General features: G+C 45.4%; 1 protein-coding gene and 1 long non-coding RNA gene across 15 annotated transcripts in view; one reads left to right on the forward strand and one right to left on the reverse strand.

Annotated features, from left to right (window-relative positions):
• The window catches only part of ERMARD (ER membrane associated RNA degradation), a 30,381-nt gene that overhangs the window by 2,423 nt on the left and 6,034 nt on the right, over window positions 1-21,924 (forward strand). For 2 of the 14 annotated variants that reach the window (XM_053590358.1, XM_053590361.1), the window contains exons 2-16: window positions 2,660-2,825; window positions 4,412-4,551; window positions 5,371-5,472; window positions 5,738-5,827; window positions 7,427-7,524; window positions 7,954-8,090; window positions 8,764-8,878; window positions 9,863-9,965; window positions 11,896-11,925; window positions 13,524-13,592; window positions 14,648-14,821; window positions 17,176-17,259; window positions 18,690-18,763; window positions 20,820-20,945; window positions 21,288-21,506. In XM_053590358.1, coding sequence (XP_053446333.1) covers window positions 2,660-2,825; window positions 4,412-4,551; window positions 5,371-5,472; window positions 5,738-5,827; window positions 7,427-7,524; window positions 7,954-8,090; window positions 8,764-8,878; window positions 9,863-9,965; window positions 11,896-11,925; window positions 13,524-13,592; window positions 14,648-14,821; window positions 17,176-17,259; window positions 18,690-18,763; window positions 20,820-20,945; window positions 21,288-21,506 — 1,727 coding nt within the window. The other 12 variants (XM_053590360.1, XM_053590367.1, XM_053590368.1 and 9 more) reach the window with 12 other exon arrangements.
• LOC128585366 (uncharacterized) lies at window positions 11,821-21,294 on the reverse strand. Its single transcript, XR_008380034.1, has 2 exons — window positions 21,134-21,294; window positions 11,821-13,724 (listed from the first exon to the last, which is right to left on the reverse strand). It is a non-coding gene; the product is annotated as an uncharacterized LOC128585366 (long non-coding RNA).

Raw genomic sequence — 21,924 nt, forward strand, 5'->3', positions numbered from 1 at the left:
AGTCAGAGGTATTTTTTTCCTTTTGTTTTTGGTATGCTTGATTCTGCTGTCCTACTCCCCATTAGAAAATTGCTTATTTTGATAACTCTGGGATAGTAGAAATGCAGGAAAAAGTAGAGCCCTATTCATAAAATACATGGAGCTTCTGTGAGCACATATCTTAACAACTGTATTCAATAAATTAAGTTCTTCAGCCTTTTTCATATTTGAAAATATTTACATAGATTATCATGGAGAAAATGAGTCAAATAGCCTTTCTTGCTGGAAGACCATGAGGTGGCAGATTGTTTTGAGTAACCACAATTAAGCCAGCAGGTGCCTATTATCTTAAATAATTGTCACTAGTGCTTGATTCAGTGCCACTGTTCTAGCCACTATGTAAGGCCAAGGTTTTCCACCTGTGGGGAAAGCTGCTCTTGCCAGTTCATCTGTCCTCAGGGAGCTGGATGAAGGTGGACGTCCCAGTTAAAGGGTACGTCACAGCTGCCTTTGGCTCTTTGGTTTTTCTCTGGTCTGTCTGTGCAAACAGACACTTGTTTTCTCTGTCTGTCTGAATCCTGCTCAAACCTCCTCAGCCTCAATCTCTGGCACTGCTGTTGGCATTGTCAGCAGGATTTGTCACACACTATATGGAACCTTCTGTGCCCCTGGGGTGGGGGATAGTGGGGTGGCCTGCCATGAGTATGTTGTACTCAGTGGCTCGCCTGTTGTCTACCTGAGTGCCCCCACAGGAGTGGCCTGATGTGTATGGGACACCACTGTGAGTCAAGAGGGACTTTGAAAAGTGTCAGTGCGGCAGTGGGGGCTGAAGACTGGATGTTTCTTATAGCTCTGTGTGCAGAGGCTAAGATAGCAGCATCTGGGGACCCCAGGGCCAGTTGAAGGCAGAACAGCAGTGCAGGGCCCTGGAGGAGACAAGGCAGCTTCCTGAGGGTGGCAGTGTGACTTTCAGCACAGGGATTGGGGAAGCAAAATGGCTCCTGGAGGGGCAGTACAGTAACTCAACAGGATCACTTGAACTCTCCCAAGGCGGTGGTGGTGGACTCCTGCTTTAGTGCCTTAAGCAGTGGTAACAAAAAAGGTAAAAATGCAACAGCCAAGGGCACCAGTAGGGCAGGAAGCTGCACACCCACAAGTGACCAAACATCCCACTTTCTGTCCATATACCCAGATGGAGTTGGTGGAGTTGGGGAACAGTCTAGGCAGAGAATTCATGAGTCCCTGGCCTCTTGGCTGTTGCATTTATGGGATCTAGGTGTGGATGGCGTTGTCCTGATGCCTCAGATGGAGAACTCAGCCTCTGTCACGATACGCCTACCTGTACGGCAGCATTTGCAGGAGTGTTGCTATCATGGCCGAAGTGCTCACTCATTGCTGGACTAGGTCATGGCTGCCGTCTGTATTGTGTGGTCTAATGCTGGGGACCTGCCAGGTCCTGTTAGTCACTGGCAGCCCTATTAGCTGCAACAAGTTCTTTGGGAACTGGCTATGCGGAATGTCATGTTTAACTTGAATGTCCGAGGGTCAATGCTGAACGCTTTATAGCTGGTACGAAGGACAGCTGCGGAGTGCAATCTCTGCCCTGTTTGGGTCCTCGGTGTCAATATCGGCACTTATGTGGGGCAACCAACAAGTAAGGGGCACCACAGTAGCTCTGAGGGAGGCAGAGACCAAAAGGCAAGAGAGGGAATCTGCACCACTAGTGAGAAAGCAGCACCAGTGGGGAGCCTTCAAGGTGGGGAGCCTTGAAGCCAGTGACAGTCACAGTGCTCAGCTGCGTGCAGACATTTGTCAGCCCGGGTGGCCCAAGGGAAAATTGATGGGAAACCCAACGCCTTATTAGAATTATGGCAACAGCTAACTCCAGAGCAGCCATTCCAACCCCTGAAACAACAGAAGGGAGAAGCAGAATCAAAGGTTAAGAGGTCAGGCGTGCAAGCCATTGGCCTACAAGGTTTCCTGCTAGAAAAGAGAAAAGCAGAGGTGGGTTCCCCAGTCAAGGCAAAAAGGCAGAAGGAACAGCAGACCAGGGTGGAAAGGCAGGAGTAATGCCTTACTCTGAAGCGAGCTCGCAAAAGCACCTTGTGTTTTAACAAATACCAATAAAATAAGTCCTTAAGCGTTTCTCATATTTGAAAACATTTAAATATGAGAAGTGGGGGGAAGGTGATTGAGTTAACTTTTCTTACCCGAAGGCCACAAGATGCCAGATTGTTTTTACCTTAAGTATGTAAAGTGGTTGTCATTAGTGCTTAGTTTGGAGCCACTATTTTAGGCACTATGAAAGTCCCCAAGGCCTAATGCATGCGGGGTCTTTTTGGACTGGCTTGCCTACCCCCTCCTAGGTGAATGAAGGCAGTGTCCCCACATTTGTTCAAGGCTATCAAGAGAAAAATGAAGGGCATGTCACAGATACTTTCAGCTCCTTGGTTTTTCTTGGGTCCAGTATGAATCCTGTGCAAACTTCCTCTGCCTCACTTTCTGGCACAACAACTATTTTTAGTTAAAACTGAATCAATGTTTTAATAAGGTTGCTCTCATGTTAATAGCAACTATACTGGAGTACATTCCATACTTAGAATTTTGTTGTGACATAAACATAATTAATATTCCTATTGTCTTTTCTGCTAAATAGTACCTTTTATGTTTTACTTCTTAGCCATTGACAGTGGAGCCTGTCACCACATGTCTCTCTCCCTCAGTGCATGACATGATCTGTAAACTTGGGTTTGAAGGCAGAGATGACTGTGACATCAGCAGCATCGTGGCTCAGCATGGTGAGGTGTGCTGGAGAAAGATCACTGGCTACGTGAGCTACCACTCTGGTTCGTACTGCCCTCATTAGCACTGCTCTGTTGACAGGGTCTGGACCTGCATCTTGACTTGTGAAATCCCTTCCCAACCATTGCCTCTTGTTAGAGGATGTTAGGATATAGGCCTGACTCCCAGGAGACAAGGGAACAGCATGAGAGAGGGACGAGGCCAGAGAAAGTTAAGGGAAAGCTGAGCTCAGACTCCGTGTGTGGGGGACAGAGGAAGGGGACCAAGGGGGTGCCCCTAGGCAGTAGGGGCCCCGGGCTGGCTGCTGGGGGTGGAGGGTAGCTCCGAAGGCCTTATGATGATTTCCCCATAGATGTCAGTGAAACAATTGCAGGATATAAACCGTAATTATATTCTCACTCTAAATGTCTTCTAGGCATTCTTGTAAATTTTTTTGGAACAGGATTGGACGTTAGGGAAATCTAAAAATAGTTACAAATGAATGTATAAGGTTGGATGATTAAAATGCTACATACTTAATTGCTGAATATCACTATGGTCACCTTCAAAGTACTCCACTTGGTGACTGTTGTGATATTCAGCAATGAGTTATGTAGCACTTTTTCTAGGATGAGTTGAGAATGTAATTGTCCAACCTCATAAGCTGGCCCAGCAAGTCCATTTCCAAGAATGTGTAAGGCAGGCACACTATATATAGGAACGTGTGGGGTCACTCCCTGCAGCACTGTTAGACAGACACACTGCAGGTAGGAATGTGTGTGGGCTTGCTCCCTGCAGCACTGTTAGGCACACTGCGGGTAGGAACGTGTGGGGTCACTCCCTGCAGCACTGTTAGACAGGCACACTGCAGGTAGAAACGTGTGCGGGGTCACTCCCTGCAGCACTGTTAGACAGGCACACTGCGGGTAGGAACGTGTGCGGGGTCACTCCCTGCTGCATCTCAAGGTCCTTCTGGGTATGAATGGAAGGTTGTTTCTTGCAGCATTGTTTTTAAGGTGATACGTTACAGATGTGAACATGTGGAAGGTTATTTCCTGCTGTATTATAACAGCTAAATTAAGAAATACGTAAATCTGTAAACAGCCAAACTTCAAGCTGTGGGTGTTAGGTCAGTGAATGTGAGAACTGCACACACGGGCCTGGGACATTGCTGAGCATGAACAAGAAAGCTCATCTGATACAGAAATCTCTGAACTAAGTGGGAAATAACAGGGACACAAGTTTATCCACTCTCTTGTATATTTTGATTGTGAACCATGTGGATGTCCAACCCTAAATTTATCAAAATTTATATTATAAAGATGTTCTAAAATAATTATCACTGAGAATTTCAGTCTAACAATGTTATTTAAAAAAAATCAGGTTACAAATTACATACTCAACATGAATCTGGTTTCCTTTATACTTGCAGAGGTAAAGGCATTGAAGAAAATTCTCCTTGTTTGAACCTTTTTGTACTTTCCGAACTCTGGTAGTATATTCTTTTATAATCAGATAAGTGCTTTGTTTCCAACATGTTCAATTGTAAGCTGTTGGTTTTGTGGAAATTCTGTAACCAAAGCACTTTTTCTGACTTAGACATGTTTTAAGCATGTGTCGTGGAGCTGGGTACTGAACTCTCTTCTTTAAGACCAGAGTCTGGATTACCGGGGCACCGTGAAAATGCTCGGTCCTGTGTGTGCAGCCGTCCATTCCCACCTCCTGACTCTGACAGAGGTGCAGTTTGAAGTTGGATATACACCGTGGCTTCAGTGGACAAACTTCCCAGAGGTTCGACTGTTGAACAACCTTTAGGGATAAAGGACTTTCCAAATACTGCTTATCAGCCCTTCTTACTTACCAGTCTTCAGACTCCTCCATTCATGGGCCTTCCCTCTCCCTGAAGACATCTCAAGGCTTACAAATGAAGCCTGAGCTGAGGAAGGTGCCCATTTGACTAAGGAAGCTTTGGATTCAGCATCTAAAGGGTCAGGGTTGGTGAGGTAGCCCTGTGTGTGGGGTGCTGTGCTGGGACAGGAGAAAAACTGACCGCCCCCCAAAAGTAAGAGCCCCTGTGGGGGGCCAGCTAGCTATTCTCAGACAGCTGGGTTATCAGGGAATTGGAGGGGGGTTGGGTAGTTTGGGGCCCAAATCCAGTCCTGTTTTGGTTTTGTCTTTCATTCAGCATGACCACAATAAAATAGTAACTATAAAACGTCTAATTCCAAAATAATCCGGATTTCCAGTTGTAGAATGGAGCTATTGCTTCTCCCTTCCTGATAGTGCTTTGTGTGGCAGGATGACGTGCCATGTGTGTGTGAAGAACTAAGCTAATCTATATGGCAAATAAGATGTCAGAAATATGACTTTTCAATTCATAGTTATGCTAGACTTACTGCAACAAACACTGAAACTTTCAAAGTATTCCTTAGATAATTTTAGATTCTTCAAGTATTGTAATATTATAGAAAATATTTACTTATACCAAGTAAATATTTACTTATACCAAAATAAACTGTAGCAGTTAATCTTTAAGTGGTTAGAATTTCAATAAATGATTGGGAAATATTTCTTGAATGGTAGTTCTAGTATGTGTTTTATTCTAAACAGTTATTTGCTGAAATATTTGATGACTTGAAAAGTCTGCAATCTCCTGCCATTTCTCTTGGCTTAATGAAACTGACATCGTGTCTGGAACGAGCCTTGGGTGACGTGAGTGAGATCACTTTCATTATTGGTCTTCTATCTGGATGAATGTTAAACTGTTTTAGAGTTGCCTTCAGATTTCTTGACTGCATTTTATGGGGGAAAAAATTTAGTCATTTGGTTTTGAATATTTTTAATGATTATGAAATCAAAACATGGGCATTGAGTAGATTCTCACTTCATTTGTACAAACAGTTGCTTTGTGGATAATGTTTTTTCTTAACTGCATTATGAGCCAATTCACATTATCTAACTTTTGTTTGAATTTCAGGTATTTTTACTGGTTGGGAAGGAGTGCCCCTTTCTTTTAAGAGACCTTCTTGCCTCCAAGGAGCTTGCACAAGTGTTTGGGCAGTCGGTGGTAAGTGGGGCAGTTGGTGGCAAGCAGGCTCTTCTAAAGCTTACACGCAAGTGCAGCGTGAGACAGTCTGCATTAGCTGTGCTGCTGCTGTGGTGGTATCAGTAACTGAGGCAAGCCTCCTCCACCTGCCTTCCTCAGCTGTCCCTCTCCCAGCACACAGAAGGCCTTACTATCCCATCTGGAGTGAGAGTGACCAATGGGCTGCCAAAGGGACAGTTCAAAGCATTTTGCTTGTCAATTGTGTATTAATAATTCTAATACTAACTCAATCTAGAATAAAACTTTAACCCTTAAGAGTGATACTACAGTTTTATTCTAGAGTGTCAGTGTTTTTAACATGTAAAGTTAGTCCCTTTGCAACCCTTTAAACTTAGTGGAAAGAAATCAGGTGCTTATCGTGCAAAGCAGCACACTTCTTCAAAGCCTCCTGGCTACACATGGGTAGGAACCCTAAGACCAATGAGTAAGCTTTCAGTGGCCGGGTGAGGCTGGTGGAGATGAAGCCTGAGAGCCTTGTGGGCTGTGTTTAAATAAGAAATCTGTCTTCAGGAACGCTGTCCCACTCCCATGGATCTGCACCCCTTGTCAGCGTAGAGATTGTGCAGGCATGGAGTAAAGACAGTTACACTGAGCTCTTCAACGTCATTTCTTTGGTCTGTTCTTTAAGTCCAGGCTGAGCTGATTACCATTTGCCAGCAGCCACTCTGTGCCCTCAGGCCACCTTGCTCAGTCACTGGCACCCACGTTTCATGGCCCAAGTGGCTTGAGTAAAGAGGGCTAACAACTAACAGGGCAAAAGGCCTTCCTGAGGCGGCATGGAGGCACTGCTGGGTGACTTCCTTAGGTTGGGTTGGGTCCCCTTGTTGTGACTCCACCTGCTGGTCTGGCTCTCTCTAAGGGAAATTCAGAGCACATATTTCTCAGTTGCAGCAGTTCAGTAAGTGGAGACAGCTTCTGTTCCATTCCCAAGTCTTTCGGGGGTTTGGCCATTCTTTCTCCTGACGTGGTTTCAAGTGCTCTTAGTCTCTGAGCATCATCTGGTTTTTGGGGTCTCTTTAAGTGTGGTCCTCTGAACCCAGAAGCAGTTCTGTGCACTTGGCATGATGGCGGCAGCCCACTGGGAGGGACCCTGTGTGGGTTTGCTCCCACCGAGAGGTGGGGTGGTGGGAGCAGGTAAAAAGCCTTGAAGTGGGCAGCCAGAGGTGGGTCTGGGCTGTGTCTTGCAACAGTGTGTGCTGCCTAATACCGAGTTTCTGTCTACTTCTATTTTATCCTAGATCTTAGGCAGGTCTTACCCCTCTGCACTAACTCTGTAGCATTTGAAGCCTTGGTTTCACCTTCCCAGCTTGTTTTTCTCACCTGTTTCTGGGCTGGTAGCTCCTTCCTCATAGGTTGGCTGAGGGGGAGAGTTGAATACATGGGAATGTGTTTGGTGCGTGTTGAGCACTTGTTAAATGTCTTATTAATATGCACCATAACTGCTATGTACCAGCCCAGGCTGTTGGCTCTGTTACTTCTAAATAAAGCGTCTTGGTATTAATTGGTTTATTCAGTAATTCCACACTCACCTATTTGATCTTCTGTGCTTAACTGCATTAGATGAATGTACTAAAAGTCTTCCTTGGCTCTCCACGGGGTCTCAACCTGCGTAATATCTTATGGCATGGATTTGTGTCGCCACAAGAAATTCCTCCTAAGTAAGTTGCTAGCAAAGTAACTTATCTGCTAAAGAGTTTATCTTGAATTTCATGAGATAGAAAGATGATGAGTTTGGAAACAGAATTATGAGTCAGGATTTTGAAGATAAAATGGGATCTTACTAGCACAGTAACCAGGGTGGTGACAGGGTTATGGTTCCAGTGATCTAAACCCCGACGGTGGTCCAGGGCACAACCAGAAGGAAGCGATGCTGGACGTGCCAGGGAGGGGAGCCCTGAGCTCTGAGTGCAGTTTCTGAGATGATGTTCCTCCCAGCCATTCATTGCACAGCTTAATTCCTACGTCTAGGGGAATCTTTTGCAATTTGATGGTGTTCTGCTTTTTTAACTAAACTTTTTGTTAGTGTGAAGCACGTCATGTATGATGGATCTCATTTTCTAACAGACCTCTGTGGTGGTTTCCCCTAGATACTGTTCGATGATGGTCCTGTTGACAGCAGGACTAGGCCAGTTACTGGAGAATTACCTTCAACAAACAAAGTTGACATTCACACACCGGTCTGCTGTGACTCTTACAAACTTTGAAGATTTGATCGTTTTTCCTGGCAAGTATTACTTTTCACATTTCCCCCCTTAATATGTCTTTGAAAATATTGCAAAGTCAATAAAATAGCAGTAAGAATCACATTCTTGAGGTGAACTAAAGTGCTTCTTCTGTGGCTAGCTGAATTTCAAAGTTCCTGGAAGGCTCTGTCCCCTTTGAGGGTAGAGCTCTGCTTCTCCTGCCCTGCTGAGGTGGGAAGTCCTTGGGAGTTGCAGCTGCAGGAGTCAATGTTGGTTTAGAGCTGGCTTATTCCCCAAGGGCACTGACATAAAAATGGCTCTGGGCTCTTCTGTAACTATCTTCCCTTTCACCTCTTGTTCCTTTATACTTAGTCATTATGCTACAGGTGCCATGGTGTGAAGGGTCCTCTGTACCTCCGAAAGTGCATTTTACTTAATGAATATGCTCAGATGGTTAGCCCTCAGCCAACTCCCTCTGCAGAGTTTTCACCCAGATTACTGGAGACGTGCAGTTGTCCTTGTCGCCATGTTCTGAGGTATCTGTGGTTGCAGTGCCTCTGGCTCCAGCTCAGGGTGATTTTATCCTTGGTGGGTGGGCACCCCTGCTGCAGGCTATGCTCTCCAAAGGGGTCACTCACAACAGCACTTTCAGGTGCATTCCCATCTTGTTTCAGTCGGTTGGTGTGATTGTGCGGGGACTCGGCTATTTTGCAGATGTAACTTACGAGATGCTTTTGGTATTAGAAGAAGTGATGACAAAGTCCACTTTCATATTAGAAATCATGTCACCCTATTGGGAAATTGCAGTGACCACGTTCAAGGCACACAGGTAACAGCTGGATATGTTCGTGGTTTCTGGGGGTGGCAGCCAGCCCTTGTCAGCACCTGTGAGAAGAGGTGTAGAAGAGGTGGGACTGACTTGAGAGGACCCAAGTGTTGAACACCCTTATGCATTTGCTTATGAAACAGCTGCTATTGTGTTATAAACATTGTGTGTCATCTTTTTGGTACAGGGGATTCAACTATTTTTTAGAAGCCACTTTAAATTAGTTTTTGAGTGCTGTGAATAGTGTTAGTCATGAGACAAAGACAGGTGGCTTTGCCTCTTGCTGTGTCTGCCCCCACAAGAGCAGACCCGCGTAAGGGCACGTCCTGTGTGTTGTGATCAGCAGGTGGGACGAGTTGGTCCTTAGTCCTTACCAGTGACATTACCCTGACATGTTCACTTTTAAACTTTGAAAACCCACTAAAATTCTGGTATGAGTTTTTTAAAGAACTGATGAAATGAGTTAGGCTGGTCTTTGGCATTCTGTTCTATTGAGTCTACTAAGAATGGTTCATCAAACATTAAAATGCTGGAGAAGATGGCTGGGCGTGGTGGCTCACACCTGTAATCCTAACACCCTGGGAAGCCAATGCAGGCAGATCGCCTGAGCTCAGGAGTTCGAGACCAGCCTTAACCCATCTCTAAAAAATAGCCAGGCATTGTGATGGGTGCCTGTGGTCTCAGCTACTCAAGAGTTTGAGGCAAGAGACTCATTTGAGCCCAAGAGTTTGAGGTTGCTGTGAGCTATGACGCCACCGCACTCTACCGAGGGCGACAAAGTGAGACTCTCAAAAAAAACACAAAACAAACAAACAAAACACTGGAAAACCATTTTAAAATTACTAGTTAGGAAACTTTGATCCTGTTTTTGTTTCCTGTTAGCAAATAAATCCCTTCTTCCTTCTGTCCCACATCAGCAGGTTTGATGCTGGTGCCAATATTTGTTTCTGAAACGTGGAGTTTTGTCATTTCCCTCCAATGTCACAGGTTTGCTGACTGTGCCATGTTGTTACTGACACAACTAGAGACTGGACTCAGGAGAGTTTTCACCACAGTTAACAAATGCCCACAGAGACTCCTGACTGCCGAGGTACAGCTGCTTTTCTTGCGATCGTTGATGCAGTGTTAACAGTTTCTGGTGACAAACCTGGTTTTAAAAATTTATTTACTATTGAAATTAACTTTTTATCTAAGAACTTTAGAAGCCTTCTATCATTTTTGGAGGGCTTCCTATTTTAACTTTTTAGGATTTATATTGATAGCTCTATAATATTTCAAAGTAGTCTTAAACTTATACCATCAAAGTACTGCACGCTGTTTTTAAAAACTAACTTCAGGATTATAGGAGCACACATGATTTTGTAAATTTAGGTGAAAGTTAAGTGTGTACCTCATGCAGAACGTGCATTGTACCTGCCAGGTGTGCATTGTACCCAGGTGTGCACTGGCCCACCCCTCCTCCCCACTGCCTGCTCCTGTTGAGTTACACATCCCTGTGTGCACGGAAGTGCTACAAGACTAGTCCTCAAGCGCCAGCCTGTGTGTTAGCCAGTGGGAGTCCACAGTGCATCACCCCCAGGGCAGTGTGAGAGACCAGGAAGACCTGGGTTGAAACTGACCTTGGGAAAGTAACCAAAGCCCTCTGAGCTTAAAAATGGGATGTAATGCCTTTCTAAGAAGTTGCAGGATTTACAGATGACTCAAGGTTCCTGCCACACAGTGGGAGCTTTTCATCACACTGTCGGGTTCCCACATGGCCCCAGTTCCCCTGAGGCAAGTGTCAGTTTCCAGCCTGCCCGCCCCAGCTCCCAGAATCATGTTGCTGCCCCTTTGGGACAACCCTGACCAGATTCTGCTGCTACTGGCAGGTCTCAAAACAAAATGACTATGGTGACTTCAATGGGACAGTAACTGTTTCTGCCTCACTCAAGTGAGGTGGCAGCTCCCGTCCACAGCACTGGGCCTGTGTTGTCTTCGCTGATGCAGTCATGCCTGCCTCTGAGGGCCGCCTCATGGTCTCTCCAGGGCATGTGACTTCTAAATATGTTTCAGCTCAGGCTTTTAATGCAGAATAGGATCAATGTGTAAGGTAACACTCAAGTGAAGGTACTTTATAAAGCTTGTCAAATGCTGTGCAAATGTTATTTACTAAATACTTAATGGCATAAAGCCCAAGATAATAGAAAATATGAATATTTCTAGGACTTACTGACTTTGAAGAAGCTTATAGGGGAGAGAAGACAAACTAATTGCATAGAAGAAGGTAGAAATTGGCACATGTATTTTATGGAGATAACTGAAATTCAGCTTTTTGGAAAAAGTGGAGACATGGTTGGCAATTCGATACTTAGAACAGCTCAGGAAGGAGTTGAAGGCTGTCAATAAAGTTTGAGAACTAAAGATAGAGATTTTAGAGTCTTCCACATGGTAATGTTGGACGTTAGTACTAGATTATTAAGAACTAATTTGAGAGCTAGCTTACATGAAGTACTGATTTCATCATAATGGTGCAAAACATCATTGAATTACCCCAGATGCCTTTTGAGATAGGTGTAGTCATGTCCTGTTCACAAGGAAGCCTGACTCTGGTGTGAAATAAGTTGCCCAGGGCCCCACCACTAGAAATTGCTAAAGTTAGGACAGGCTCTGAGGCAGCCCTGTCTGCAGACTGCGTGATCATGCCAAGAAGCATATGAAGCATTTTTAAGAAGCACAGGCCATTCGAGAAACTATTAAATCACAATCACTTATGCACAAATACCTTTCATCAGTAGAAATGTTCAATTGTGTGGGTAGCAAAATCTGGAGTCCTGGATTTTAGGAACAGCTGGACCCGAGTGTGAGTGAGGGCAGCACTTCAACTCGTCTGGAGGCTGACTGGGTTTCCCTGAATCACCAATGACATGCTTATCACGGGAAGTCTGTAGACTTGTGGCTACGTACTGTAATTATTTTATGCTTTGAATGCTACTGTATTTGTATTTTGCCTTAACTGTGTTTTATTTTTTCCTTTTCTGAAGTCAACAGCTCTTTATACCACCTTCGATGAAGTAAGTGGTTAAACCCAGAAGGTAACTTGAGACAAGCAAACATCATCTTTTGAAATACAATTTAAAACACCAGATTAAAAGATCACCCATAAATCACATGCTTACAGAAGAATGTCGGTAGTAATATAAGTCTTTCCCCAAACTTATAATAGATCTAAATGTAGTTATCAGGTTAATCTTGAGACCCAGTATTATTAATCTATCTTATATAGTTATACAGAACTCAAAGTTAAAAAACACAAAGCGATGCTAACATTCTTTGCTGAAATTGTTTAAAGGCTTACAGTTTATTTTATTTTATTTATTTATTTATTTTTTGAGACAGAGTCTCCCTATGTTGCCCTTGGTAGAATGCTGTGGCATCACAGCTCACAGCAACCTCAAACTCTCGGGCTTAAGTGATTCTTTTGCCTCAGCCTCCCAAGTAGCTGGGACTACAGGCGCCCAGCATAACACTTGGCTATCTTTTTTGTTGTAGTTGTAGTTGCCATTGTTTAGCAGGCCTGGCTGGGTTCAATCCTGCAAGCCCTGGTATATGTGGCCAGCACCCTAACCACTGAGCTACAGGCGCCAAGCTGCTTAAATTTTAGATTAATCTTTTCTACACATGAGATATTCCTCAAGTCCTGTTAGAGGAGTGTGTGATCTATACTAATTAATCTGTATATGCAGGATGATTCCAAGGTGAGAGTCTGGAGTGGTAAAAGTTACAGTTGGAAATTTTTTTTTTTTTAGACAATTTCATTTTGTCACCCTTGGTAGTATGCCATGGCATCATAGCTCACAGCAACCTCAAACTTTTGGGCTCCAGCGATTCTCTTGCCTCAGCCTCCAAAGTAGCTGGACAAAAGGCACCCACCACAACTCCTGGCTATTTTTTAGAGACATGGCCTCTCTCTTGCTCAGGCTGGTCTCGAACTCCTGAGCCCAGGGCAGTCCACCCACCTTGGCCTCACAGAGTGATAGGATTGCAGGTGCGAGCCACTGCACCCAGCTGTACAGTTGGAAATCTTACCACCTGTGGAGTATACAGGCTTTGGGGGTATGCAGCCCTTGTTATAATTCCTGCATTGGTGGCAGAGCCTAAGAGTTAGGAAAAGAGCCTGCAGTGATTTGGGGATTCAGATCACTTTACCTCTGTGATAACTAGTAGATTGCTGAATGAATGTGTGCTGGGCAAGTTCAAAATGCATCTGTTTCCCTACAGAGTAAACTCTGAATGACGTGCTGTTATTTTGGTAAATAACACATTTGGGATGCAAGGATTAGGTTAGATAGCACAGTAAAGTCTCCATAGGGCTAGGTCTGTAGGATTGGGTCAGGGTGGTTTGGTCCCAAAGTTAAGTGACTGAAGTGACTCTGCACACAACAACCACACACAGACACGTGTAGCTGCACACATGCATGTTAAGATACAAGTTTATTCCTGCGTCTCACACTGGTTAAGAAAGATTTTACTGAACAGGTGGCTGCTATGTTTGAACACTGTCATTTAATTTGCTTGGAATATATAACATGTTATCCTAAAGGTACTGTATCCTTTGACCCAAAGTTCTGTGTAAGTGTGTAGACCATTTAATTTATTTTTGGTGTTTTAGATTTTGGCGAAACACTTGAACGATGGTAAAATCAATCAGCTTCCTCTTTTCCTTGGAGAGCCTGCTATGGTAAAATATTAGCTATTTTCTAATCCACTACTCTTGTATTGATGGGTATGGTTGGCACTTACTTCTAAATGGAATTAACTTTGGCTCGTGGCAGGCTCAGGAGAAATACTTGGGAACCACTTGTGTGCTCAGCTTCATCTGTCCCTCAGCAGACCCCAGGCCTGGTCTTGTGCCTCATGCCAGTTAGGGGTAAATGTCCTTTTGAAGCCTGGCGATGGTGTTCTCTTCCTAAACAGCACCTTTTTATATGGTTTGTGATGGAGAAGGGATGGTAGTTGCCTTGTGAAATGTGACTAATAAGGTTGAGTATTAGATGGAAAAGAGATTGATCACTTAAAGCCATTTTCTGTTTTTATTTTGTGAAAATATTTCTATGACCATTTTGGACTGTAAATATCACTCCTGAGAGTGGGTGGACCCAGATCCTCATTCTGTCCTGTGCCACTAGTCACATCCTAGTGCTCTCCAGGCGTCTGTTTCTGCCGTTGGAAGAAAGACGGCTGCAGGGGCATCGAATCTGCTCTTCTCTGCCTGGAGTCCCTAGGGCTGTGTGTCCACTGGCAGTTTGCTTAGGTCAGCGGTTTTCTGACCCCTTTTCCTGGTAGCCAGGGGAGAAGCCTCTGGTTGGGCTGTTTTAGAGAAACAGCACCTGTGTTCGGCTTCAGAGATGAGTGGTCCAGGCAAACACCTAAGAAAGCACATGAGTACAGGGCTGTGCTCCAATGGAGGAGCCGTGGCTCTTATTGCTGTGTAAAAATTGCTTTCCAGACATGGATGGCTCAGTCCCTCCCTTGGAGGAGGGAGAGAATAAGGAATACTTGAGTTTGGGTAACAGCACCATCCAGGTAGCTCTGCCTGCCTCAGGGAGTCTCAGGCTCTGTCAGTGCTGTGCTGTTTAGAGAGGATGTGGGCTCTGGGTCAGGCCACAGGCACTGTCTCTGTGGGGCTCACTGTGCTGTGGAAACACATCCGGAGCAGCCCGGCTCTGGGCCTTAGGCTTGCTCTCCTCTCTGCTGGGAATACTCACAAAACATTTTCTGTTTATTTTCTGGAAGGAATTTCTCTGGGATTTCCTGAACCATCAGGAGGGTCCCCGTATAAGAGACCGTTTAAGCCACGGGGAGATTAACTTGCGTGACTTTCCAAAGGAGGTGACAAACCAGCTGCTTGCCTTCTCCCTTGTCCTCTTACTCAGATTCGTTGATGAAGATCTGTTGTTAGTTCTTCAGGTAACGTAGCATTAGATTCACTCTTCAGCCATGAAAGAGTATATTTTTCAAACATAACTGTTCATAACTGTTCCTGTATCTAAGTGTCCTACATCAGAATAAATGTAAATCGATTATGTGTGTGTGTATTCTCTATAGCAGATAATCAATCTTAATTTAGTTGAATTTTTAAAAATTCATTTGATTTCACATGTAACAGAAGCAGGGTATTGAAAACCAAGGAACAAATCCTAAAACAACCAAATATCAGGAAATTTTTAGATGTATAGAGTGGGATATTTACATCATCAAGTTGTAAGTCTTTTAAAATTAGGTTAGAACATGTGTTATTGGCATTTTAGTTTTTTCCCTAGATTACATGTATAATTTACTTTAAAACTTGTTTAAAAGTTCAAACAGGATAGAAAAATGTTAAAAGCGAAAGCCCATAGGAATCCCATCTCCCAGAAGTCACTGTTACTGATGGGATCTTTGTTCTCACCTTCTCCTGAGAGCTTCAGAACAGTTCGCAGGAGGACCCTGGCTGTACAGCAGTATTTTCCCATTAACAGCGAGTTTTTGGCATCTTTGTTCTGCCTTATTCTCTTCATCAGCTGTTTGACCTCTTGTTTCATGGGTATGTCATTATTTGTAGACGTCCTTTGATGGCAGGTGGCTGTGCCTTTTCCTGATGTGGACACTTGCTAATTATGGTGCTGAAGTGAACGAATGTCTCTTCATTTGGGCACTTGTATAAGCAAAGCTCCAGGACAGAAGGCATCAGTAACATCTGTTTTTATTCTCATTTCCTTTCGTGATATTTTGTTCTTGCTGTTTTTGTGTTGTTAGATATTTGTAATTCTTCTTACTCCTCTTGTTCTGCTCCCTTCCGCTCTCACTGTCTTCTCAGCCTTGCTAGCTGTGTCTGTGCACAACTGGCTCTTGGCTTGGTCTTGATTTGACTCTTAGGCTTCTGCATCAGGAGTCATCCTGAAAGGAATCTCCACTTTCCAGAATTATAAATACGTTTGTACATTTACCCTAGTACTTTGCTAATTTTTTCCATGTTCACAGCTTTTGCTTCAACAGGAATTTTTTGCATCTTGGGAGTAAAGTGGAGAGCAGGTTGACCAGCAGGCACTTGGCCTCTGCCCTAAGAAGGGGTTGTCTTAGCACCAGTCAGAGACTCACCATCCTCACATGGTGTGCACAGAGCTGTGGTCCTGGCTGCCTTAGAGAAAGTGTAATGACACAGCTTAATATCTCCAAGATTTGTCCCTCGTTACTTTGAGTTTTCCTTCCTGTTCCCAAACTGTTGCTCTGTGTGAACTTGAGTAGTTAAAAATACAACCCCAGAGCAGAGGAGTGAACTCCGGTGGACATCTGCATTTCTGTGATATTGGACCCATCTGGAGGCCTGCATCCCTGCACCCTACCCCCGGGCCTGCTGCACCCCTGGATCCTGAGCCTCCTGCTTGTGTATGCCACCCTCAAGAGTCCTCACCTGTCTACTCAACTCTCTGTCTTAAACTGTGTCACAAGTTCCTTACTCCCTGTCTTGAGGGCCTTCCCCAGGTTACCAACCATGCTGGCATGTCTACCCGCTGCTACCTCCCATGACACCATCATCCTGAACAATCTTTTGGCACATTTCACCTCCTGCTCAGACTTAGATTCCTGTGGGGTCATGTTCAAGGACAGCTAGGTGCCTGCAGGCCAGCCTGTTTGTCCTGAACTCTCATAGACCCTCAGGCTGAGATGGCTTTAGTTGGCCTGGTGGGACATCACTGGCGGGACACCCCTTTCTGTCTCTGTGTGCCCACCTGGTGGACAGGGTGTGTCTTCCTAGGTGACTTATGGCCCCTCTAGGGCTTGTTTTGTGCCACTGAGAATCATAGGCAAGTGCTGCTTGTTGAAACCGTCAGCTGTTGACTCAATGACTTTTTTTTCCTAATAGGTTTTAGCTGACTTGATTTTCCAGTTATACAGTAACATCGGCTGCAAATGTTTTTACTTTTTTCTTTACATTTTTCAATATTATTGGAATGTTTATAGCTGTCTAATTCTTTCTAGTTGTATTTATTCTTAAATTACTGTTTTCTAGTTTCTTAGTAGAATCTCTTCAATTTCCCAATTGTTGGGCGTTTACACGGTGGTGGTGGTGATCTTTGCTAATCTTCTTTAAGATTGTGTTGGCTGTGATTTGACTGCCATTTAAGAACCTAGTTGATGAAGCATTTTGCCTTGTTATAGCTGAATAAGATTATTTCAAGGATAATAATGAGAAGTTGGGATTCTAATGACCTATGATTCAACAGAAGAAAACTAAAAGCTAAACAAGAATGGTAGTAACTGACGTCTGTTCTCTCAACTAGGTAAAAGCAGAAATAAAGTTGCTGATTGGTCTTACAGAAGGCTATGTGTCTCGTTGCCATCCGGTTTCTCAGCTTAAAAAGCAGGTGTGTGTGGGCAGGCGTCCGCCTCAGAGATGCTAGGAGGGTGAGGCTGCCTGCCAGCCTGGGTCTGGCAGTGGACAGTGGTGGGTGCACTCACTGGGTGCTGTGCTGTGCTGACAGGGGCATGGTGCCGGCTCAAGGGAGCCCCGCAGGCTGCCGCCTCCACTAACTTACGCCCAGCGGTAGTTTCTGCCGGTGGTGAGGAATGTCATTTTCCTATGGCATAAGGCCAGCCTTGGTTAGCCTGTTAACTGAAACGTTTATGCATTCCTGCTGTGAAGTGCCCATCTGGGAGTTAGTGAAGGCACTAATTGGTAGGATGAGGGCAGAACAGAATCACACAGCTCTGGGGTGAGCTTCAAGAATGAGATGCCTCCAAGGGAAGCTGTGGGGGTCAGTGTTGAGCGGCAGGGAGGTCTGCTCAGGTGGCTGCCTGAACAACTTGAGAACAACAGTGTGGTCAGAAGGGCAGCAGAGCAGAGGGAGATTGTTCAGGCATCACTGTCCCGAAAAGAAGAGCTCAAGCTCAAGGGCTGCTGTGGTTTAGAGGCAGATGTCTCAGGCTTCCTCCCACTAACACTTTGCAGAACAAATCACCCAAGGCAGAAGGATCAGAACTTGCCTGTAGGGAACCACTGCTTAAGGATCTGGGAGGGGAGAAGTCTGAGAAGGAGGGAAGCTTTTGGAAGGCAGTTTCAACCTTGAAATCTGAGTTGGAATGTCCAGCCTTTCCAGCCACCTGCACCCCTGGGAGATATCCCCTCCCTCCTCTGTGGGAAGGATCTTGGACCCTCCCCACTTCTGCTCACCCTCCTCGTCATCTTTACACCTCCATGTTTCTGTGGCACATCTTGGTGTCTGTGCTGCTTGTGACAGCTGGCCCATGCAGTGACATCAGCAACCACCATCCAGTGTGCATGCGCCTAGTGGATGGGAATTGGGAGGATCTGCTGCAGTATTGGAATGTGCCTCCTCTGGCTGTGGACAGCTGTGTCCTCTCTCAGAGGACTAGAAGCTGGTCATGGCTTCCCAGAGCCCCTACTGGGATGCCCCTGGGGGATGGCTGGTTTCACCTCCAGCATGTGGCCTGTAGAAGCAGGGAGGAGGCAGCCCTACGTTGGACCTGACTCTGGGTGCCACATGACACCTCATGCCCACTGTTCTGTGGGGTGCAGGGTGGTCACGAAAGTGAGACGTGTCAGAGTCCCCAATACATCGCCCGTGATCTCTGGGGAGTTGTGCCTGCCCTTGCCTGGTGACAGTCTTGAAAAACTGAGAGACACTCCCCAGTTTTGAAATTGTATAGGAGCTATAATGATTTCATAAGCATGAATTTTGTAGGAAGTAATTAAACTTCTCTAACAGTATAAAAACATAAATTTTCTACAATGCTGTTACCTAATCTTTATAAACAATTAGATGTTTCCCTGCAGGTGCTGCGCTGTGAGGAGAGCATTGGAGCTTGGCCCCTGCTGCTGGGTCCTGAGGAGCCTGTCCAAGAGCCCAGGTGTGTGTCCCCACGGGCCCTGACACAGTTTCCACTGTGTTTCTCCACTGGGCTGATAGTAGAGGAAGGGGCAGGATGGCTGTGGCAGGGGGCTGTGCAGCAAAGGAAGCTGAAGGTGGTGCTGCTGTGGCTCCCAGCAGGGTGGGGCCTGTCCAGAGGCAGAACACAGGAGGCGGTACAGGTCTTGAGGGCAACCCAATGGTGTCCACCTGGAAACATCTAGTGATTATTAGATCATTAAATGCAAAATACCTGATATCAAATAAGTTCAATTGTATAGATTGTTTGAGATACAACGAAGTGTGTGCCTCAACTGTCAGTGCAGTTTTCACATCTTAAGGGTAGCGTGTTTATGCCAGCAGCAGAGAAGCCTAGAACATGTCTCTGAAATCACAGAAGGCGTTTTCCGCAGCTTAAGAATTGAATGTTTTTCTTGTAATATGTGATCCAAATCCTGGAAAGAGGAGTAGTTGGTTCAAGGCTTGGTAACTATGGAGGACAGTTCCCATGTCCAACCTCTGTAGTTTGGGCAGCATTGTGTGTATGACGTGTAGTCAAGTGTTTTGCAAGAGGACTGGCTTGTCTGTTGACCAATTTTGGCTGCTTAATCGCAAACCACCTTCATTCATCCAGTTGGTTGCGTGGACACCACTGTAATCTGACCACGTTTCATGATGGTGCAGTGGCTGACACCAGTGCTAGACCACCAGACAGACACCATTAGCTGTTTCTGATGAATGTTTGGTTTTAGGCTGTGTTTCAGCATTTTGTCTTTATCCAGCCATTGTGAGAACTCCCGTGCCTGTCAAAAGTAACTCATTTTCATCACTCGTAACAATATGGTATAGAAATAGTTCACTTTTGTGTCCTGACAGTGAAGAAAGGCAAGCTTCCAGACCAGCAGTTCTCAACCTGTGGGTCGTGATGCACAGGAAGTGTATTAAACAGTTGCGGCATTAAGAAGGTTGAGAACCACTGTTCCAGACGATAGCTCTTCTGACACTTGTTCATGCAGAACCCACCTATCCAACTTCTTTGTCTTGCCAGTTGGTTTAAAATGGGTCCAATATTGTTGGAATAGTAACTTTGCTGATTCACGAGTAGGTTCAGAAAGATTTGCTTCCAGTACAGCTTTCAGCTCATTGTCCATCTTGGTCTCAGGATGCCCACATGGCTCAGTCCCATATACTGAGGGTGGCGAGTTCAAACCTGGCCTCGGCCAAACTACAACAAAAAATAGCCAAGTGTTGTGGCTGGCGCCTGTAGTCCCAGCTACTCGGGAGACTGAGGCAAGAGAATTGCCTACGTCCAGGAGTTGGAGGTTGCTGTGAGCTGTGACGCCACAGCACTCTACCGAAGGCGATAAAGTGAGACTCTGTCTCTAAAAGAAAAAAAAGTTGCCAGAACAGAACTCCTCAAAACATTCATTAGCCACGTTCTGCACAAATACTCATGGACATTTCCAGCTGTCTGCTACATTGGTTTCAGGAGGGAACTCACTTGAAAACTCCACAAATTGTTGACTTATCTGTAGTTTCACAAAAATTCCTCTCCAAGAAATTTGAAAGATAATCACAAGCTAAAACATGCATTTGAAGAATGAGGGTAAACCTTTGCAATAAAAATGTCAAAGTGAAGTGTCAGATATTAGCTGCAAAGTTAGTACCTAAGGAAATTGGACATTTTTCAATGACCTAATAAAAAGTTGGGTCTGAAGTGCAGAAGTGGGGATGGAGCTGGCACTTGACGAATGGTAGAGTCCCACAGACACTGTCGTTAAGTGTTAGCCGCACTGGGCAGCCTCCCAGGGCATGCCGAATGGTAGAGTCCCACAGAGGCCATGGTTGAGTGTTAGCCGCGCTGGGCAGCTTCTGGAGGGCAGTGTGTTTCAGTGAATTGCTTCATTTATTTTTACCTCGCTGATGGGTTTTTTCATTTGCTTCTATGAAAAGTTTCAAATTAAGGTCTTTGCTCAGCAAAGCTTTAATTAAACATTTCATAGACACTAATGTGGGCATTTTAGTAATTATCACTTTAAATATTTTCTATTTTTTAGATTGGTAGATAATTCTGAAACAAACGCCTGCCACTCCTTAATTACAAAGATCATGTGTGAGCTCCATCAGCATGTGCCCGAGAGCCCTCACACTCTCAGTAAGGCGGGTAAACTCCCTGCTGAGAGGTAAGTTTGGGACGTCTTGAATTTCTAAAATATTAAGCAAATCAGCAACCAAAATCAGCTGTTTTGTTTTAAATTATGTGGTTTGGTAGTGCTGTAATCTTGTTACTGCCCCACAGGAATTACCAGGTAAACTTTGATAATCTGTGCAACTGTGGTGTGTCTGAAGTTACATACCCTCTTCTCATCACAATGAAACAGTATCGGTTGGACACCTGCTGTGTATCTCAGTTCTAGCCACTGCCATCCTCCTTGCCAGTCGTTTGCAGTCCAGTAGGTCCCTGCAGCAGCATAGCCAAGTGCCAGTGACAACAATGTTGATGTGAGTCCTTCTCCAACTTACAGGTGGCCCCAGGTGCTGGGTAGACTCTGCAGCACACCCATCCCCACACTGTTCTGCCCAAGGGCTGTCCTGGAGGTGGTGGCCGTGCTCCGGCGCATCAGCGCACAGTGCCAGCAGGTGTCTAGCCAGGTCATTCTCTCCTTGGAGCTGAGGCACCGGAAGTGGGTGGAGAGGACTCTGCGGTCCCGCCAGCGGCAGAACTACCTGCGCATGCTCAGCAGGTAAGGGGGGTGGATGGGGGCAGAGGGGGATGGGGTGAAGGTGGGGGAGAATGGGGGTTCCCGGGGGGTTATGGAGAAGGAGGTGTGGGGTGGGATGGGCTGGAGACAGCACTTGTGGGCAGTCAGGACCAGCACCAGTCCCCCAGGCAGTTTGGGAACAGCATGGTGGGCTTCTCTGCCATGCCACTCTAGGAGACTTTATGAACTACTATTTTGTAGTTTGTATTCATCTGTTTTCCAGTCCATTCATTCCGGGTCAGGGCTGTGGGGCAGCTCTGGGCACAAGGCAGGCACTGCCCTGGACAGGGCACCTTCCCTGGGCCACATGCCCTTACCCGCACAGGGACAGTGTGGACAGCCAGCTCACCTGTGTGCATATCTGGGGCATGGAGGGAAGCAGAGCGCCCAGGGCCTGTGC

The sequence above is a fragment of the Nycticebus coucang genome, chromosome 5 (genome assembly GCF_027406575.1).
Source record: "Nycticebus coucang isolate mNycCou1 chromosome 5, mNycCou1.pri, whole genome shotgun sequence".
NCBI lineage: Eukaryota > Metazoa > Chordata > Mammalia > Primates > Lorisidae > Nycticebus > Nycticebus coucang.